The following is a 5,280-nucleotide window of genomic DNA, read 5'->3' on the forward strand; positions in this document are numbered from 1 at the left end:
TATATGGCCTGTGTGTCAAGCACTTTTAAGTGACTTTACAGGCCAGGATTAATGAGATGCTGCCTTCTGCTTTTGTCCAAGCATCACAGATGCTAGGACATCTCTGGTGGTAATTTTGAAGTTTTCATGGTCAAAAGAATTTGTAGGTCTAACAGGATTGCAAATGTGCACTGTGAAAACAACACTGTGGGCTGGAAATCAAAACACCTGGATCCTTGTCCTAGCTCTGCTGCTAACTTGCTGAGTAAATTTAGGCAAGCCCATTCTTCATTCTAGGTCTCGGCTTCCCCGTATGTAAGTTGAGATAGTTGGATTGAATGGTCTGAAAGCATACTATAAATTGATGCTTTTGTTCCACTGTTGGAGAGGGAGGAAGAGAAGGCAGAAGGCTGAGAGGAAGTCCCTCCTCTCCATCTGGAATTTCTGCAGTGGAGACATTTAATCTGACTGAAAGACAAGAGAGGCAGGGCCTGGAGGGCTGGGAGGGGCTGCTGTGCCTTCAGGGAGGAGGATGTCCAAGGAGCACCATTCCACCCACCTCCAGATGCCTTGAGGTGATAGATGGAGACTATTGATACCTGTTGGAGGACATCCTTGGCTCTGCTGGGTGGGGGTTGGACCCTGGTGGGGTAACGTGGGTTTCATTTTTCCTCTGCCATAAACTTGGGGCTTATGGATGCCATGGAGCTGCCAGGAGAGATTAAAGTCAAGGCTGGCACCCTAATTCTAATGCACAGTGAGAGACCACAAGTATTCCAGCCAGGATGGTGTGAACCAGAGTAAGATACGGGTGAGGCTGATGGTGTGTCAGCAGATGAAGAGCTTCTGGAAGAGTGATGCTACCCCCATGGTCTGTTCACTCTGGCCAGATACAAGGGATGCTTTTGTCCTCAACCCTACTTTCTGAGTCAAGGGCAAAAGTTGAGGGAAAGAGGAAAGAGAAGGCAGGGTAGGAGGTGTCTAAGGTATGTAGACCCAAGTTGGAACTGCAGCAGGAAGGATTTGGGCTAGACACAAAAGATTTCTAAACAATAAAGATTGGGAACCAGTGGAGTAATTTTTCTCATAAATAATTGAGGTGAAACAGTTAACTGTAAGAAACTGGTGATCTAAGCATCTAACAAAATGGAAACAGCTGAGTGACAAAAATTGTGATTGGGGTCCCTGCATGTTCTGTGTGTCCTCCACTGCCATAGAACTGAGCTGAATTAGTGCAAAAATTAGGACTTCCATTTTATAGATGGAAAAACAGAGGATCAAAGAGAAAGTGGCTCATGGAGACCATAAAAAGAATGAGCCAAGGAATTGAAACTACAACTGAGATTTTCTGGCCTTCATTCCAGGCTCTTTTCTTTGCCCTTACCATATGGGTGGACCTTTGCAGGCCAGCCCTTGCTCCAAAGACTTCCTAAATGAAGCAGGTGACAAAGCAGGCCCAGGAGTGGGTTCTTGGCTTTGAACAGGGTAGAGATGGTGGGATAGTCCAAAAGACAAAGAATGACCCTGACAATGTGGAACCCAAAGAAAGAGTTCCACAGGCAAGGTCAAAACTCAGAGATCTGGCAGAAAGGCCTGCTCAACACTGCAGGGAGGGCCACGGGAGGCTGAGATGTCAGAGATGGCTGTAAACAGGGGACAGCCCAGGGCCTGAGGGTTTGCTTGGGGGAAACCTCCTTTGTGCAACACTCCTGTGCCTGGGGAATCAGTGAGGGCAATCCAGAAAGGCCCTTAATACCCCCATAGTCACAGTATGACCTTGGGATTAGAGAAACAGAAGGGACTCCTTAGGGTCAACCCAGGAGTCACAGTGGGCCAAGAGCTTCTCCCTCCTGAGCATTGCAGTTTCATGCCCCAAACAGTGGCCTGAGGGCCACATCCAGGGTCAGGCCCTTGCACATCATTATCCCATCGATTCCTGCCTATAGTCCTGTAAGGTGGACATTGTGTTCTCAATTTCATGATGGAAAAATCAGGCTTTAATTATAAAGTAAAGGAAGGGGCTTGCCGAGGACTCATCAATAATACAGCACAGAGGTGGGATTTGAACTCAACTCTCTGACCAGAATTCCAGGGGGCGGGGGGCGGGTCTTGTCCTTTGGTCCTCCAGGATCCCCACTCTAAGGGACCTCATACTCTCCAACCTCAGGAAGTAGACCTGGGTTCTGGGCAGGCTAGACACCAGCGTTGCAGGGGTGATGGGGGAACTGAGGGTCTAGTAGGGACAGCCTCCTGCCACTCCTCCATCTCCAGACTCCTCTCTTCTCCCAGGATCCCTTGCTCTCCCTCCAGAGCTCTCAGACTCAGCACCCTTGAGGAAACCCTGTCCCAGGGAAGAGAGCACTGGAGGGGCATTCTGCTTTGTTCATACCACTGACTCCCGGGCACCTGGCCTGGCTGCCCTTCTGCCATATTCCTTTGGAAGGAGGGTTGTAGGCAGCCTTGGGTAGACTGAAATTCAACCCACACCCCACAACCAGGCCGCTTAGACATCAGCATGGAGCATACAGAGGCCTCTCCCTTGTTGCTTTAGTTATTTTGGCTCAAGAATGATGCAGCCCAGATCTGAGGGGAAGATGGAGAGGCTATTTCCAATATTTCCTCCTGAGCTCTTCATGCCCCTGAGATTCCCCTTAGTACCTGGGAGGAGAGGGACAGAAGTCAGTGGTCTGTAAACAATAGTTTTAAGACGGATTGGGGACTGGTAAGGGAGAAGGAGGTCCCAGAGCCCACAGCGCTGTGGTGAGCTGGCAGGGAGAGCCAAGGACTTGGACCTCAGACCCTCAGCTGAGCTCACCCCAGGCCCAGTCTCAGCCAGTTATGGGTAAATGGCCTCCCTCCCAGGACTAGGATTGCACAGCCGAGCAGAACTGCCAGCCCTGAGAACCAGTTTGAAGGGTCCTCTGTCCAGGCCAGTAGGATGGGGGGCTTGTTGGTCTGGGGCTCCATAAGACTCCAAGCTTGCATTTCAAGAGCCCATTTGCCTCAGCAGAGTGGCCCTACCACGGAGCTCTCTCCAGCTTGTTTGCACTGCTGGAATCCCTGTCTCCAGTTATCGTGTCTCCCGCCACACCCAGCTCTGTCCTTCAGCCAAGCCACACACATGGAACTGCTTTCATCTCCCTACTTTACTGGGCCTGCCCCTTCCCAAGGGTTCAGGGACTTCACTCCTCTGGATTCCCTCCAATTTTTCTCCATCGCCCCCATGCTCAGGGACATTCAGCTGCACAGTAGCCTCAGAGGAGAGGCGGGAGGCTTGGGAGCTGCAGCAGAGTGGCCTGTTCCCCAGGCCGCACTAACATCAAGGAGGGGAGGACATTTCATATGTCTCTCAGCCTCCCTCCTTCCTTCTAGAGCCTGAGGTGGTGGTGGTGGTGGGGGGGGGGGAAATGGGGCCATCTTAGTTCAGTCAGCAAATGTCTCTGAGCAACTCTGATATGGAAGACCAAAGGGGTCTGACTTGGTTCCTGCCCATGAGGGCCTGGCAGACCAGTAAAGAGGTCATATTATTAATGACAATAGCAATAATAATACCATGACAGCACTTACCCTGTGGCAGGAGCTTCCCTTAGCACTACATACAGATTAATCATTTCCTCCTCATAAGGGCCCTATGAGGCAATAACTATCCATTTTATAGGTGAAGAACTGAGGCTCTATGAGGTATTGGACATTGTTCTAGGAACTAGGGAGTATCAGAACTGGGGTTACAAACCCAGGGTAGCTGACTCTAGGGCAGTGGTTCTCAACTTTGGCTGCACATTAGAATCACCTGGGAATCTTTTTAAAATCCTGATTTCTGGGCCTCATCCTCCGGAAATTCTGTTTCTTTGTTATGGGTGGGGCCACAATATTAGTAACAAAGAAACAGAATTTCCGGAGGATGGGGCCCAGAAATCAGGATCTTAAAAAGATTCCCAGGTGATTCTAATGTGCAGCCAAGGTTGAGAAACACTGTCTTAGAGGAAGCAGTATTTTCCAAGAGCCTTGCAGGGAAGTTGAACAGGCAGAGAGGTGGCACGTCATGCAAGGTGAAAATAATAATAGGAGCAATGAGCCAGAAATAGGACATTGACAATCAGGTTCAGAGAAGGCAAGGAGCTCAGCAAGGCAAAGACTGGGGAAGCAATGGGTCCTCTGGATGGCCAGCTTCAAGGAGGGGCAGAACTGCATCAGAGGCTGCTTTCAAATCTCACTGGGGCTGTAGGGAGAGAATACAGTCATTGTCAGGCAAGAGATCACCCTGTTCTGTTCTGTGGTGGCTGCAGTGGGAAATGTCAGAAATAATGGAGTGACTGGAATTGGTCCCAAAATAGATGCCAGGTGTAAAGGAGAACGGGATACTGTGGAGAGGGAGCAGGACACTGTAGAGGGGGAGCAGCTGGGTCGGTGGACCATTTGGTTTAGGACATGGGGAGTCTGAGGTAACTGTGGGGAAACCAGCAATGAACAAGGGGAGCCTTTCATAGTTTCAGTGTAGAGTCCATGACTTCAAAGGCTGAGAAACTGTGCCAGGAAGGAAGGCTGGAGCCAAGTTACTTAGTTAGGACTTGACTCTTCATGTAGTGGGGAGCCTTCCAAGGGTTTTTGAATAAGGGAGTGATACAATCGCATTTACATTTTAGGAAGGCCACTTTACCATGGCCACCCAGACCCTAGTGTGGACTTTTTCTGTTTTGCCATGGATTTGGCTTCAGGCCTTTGCAGTAAGCCTACCACTCAGACTCTTCAACTACCCAGAGCAGTTTCCCAAAGAATAGAAATAGCATTATATTGGAAAGAATCCAGATTTGGAATCAGGATACCTTACTTTAAATCCAAGTTTTGCCTCTTTCTTGCTATGTGATATTGGATAAGTTGTTTAACATTTCCAAATCTCTGTTTTCTCAATTATAAAATGAGAACGGTATTAATAATAATGCCTACTGAACATGACAATTGTGAGAGACCAATATATGAAAAAAGTATGTGAAAGTACTTTGTAAATTACAAAATTGTATACCTTTTTATGATTGAATATTTTTAATCAAGTCTGGAGTTAAAAACTGGCTCAAGAAAATAACTTCTTTATAATGTAGTGCTACACCTGTACTTAAAGTATTCTGCTTGTCAACACCAGGCTCAGATATGAATAGTTTTTTCCATTGTGGAGATATCTACACTAATAAAAGAGAAACATGGTAATTGGCGTACAACCGCTACCCTTCCCATTGGCTAATCAGCATATCCTTATGCAAATTAACTGTCAGCCAAGATGGCGGCCGGCAGCCAGGCAGCTGGAAG

At 48.3% G+C, this 5,280-nt stretch overlaps 1 protein-coding gene across 1 annotated transcript in view; it reads right to left on the reverse strand.

Annotated features, from left to right (window-relative positions):
* Positions 1 to 655: 655 nt before the first annotated feature.
* ZDHHC15 (zinc finger, DHHC-type containing 15) overlaps positions 656 to 5,280 on the reverse strand; it is a gene marked incomplete at its 5' end in the record, with an annotated part of 83,477 nt that continues 78,852 nt past the window's right edge. The window contains one exon of the mRNA XM_005869981.2: positions 656 to 687. Within this exon, the coding sequence (XP_005870043.2) occupies positions 671 to 687 (17 nt within the window). The remainder of the gene's footprint in view (positions 688 to 5,280) is intronic.

The sequence above is a fragment of the Myotis brandtii genome, unplaced genomic scaffold, assembly GCF_000412655.1.
Source record: "Myotis brandtii unplaced genomic scaffold, ASM41265v1 scaffold3117, whole genome shotgun sequence".
In the NCBI taxonomy this organism is placed as follows: Eukaryota; Metazoa; Chordata; class Mammalia; order Chiroptera; family Vespertilionidae; genus Myotis; species Myotis brandtii.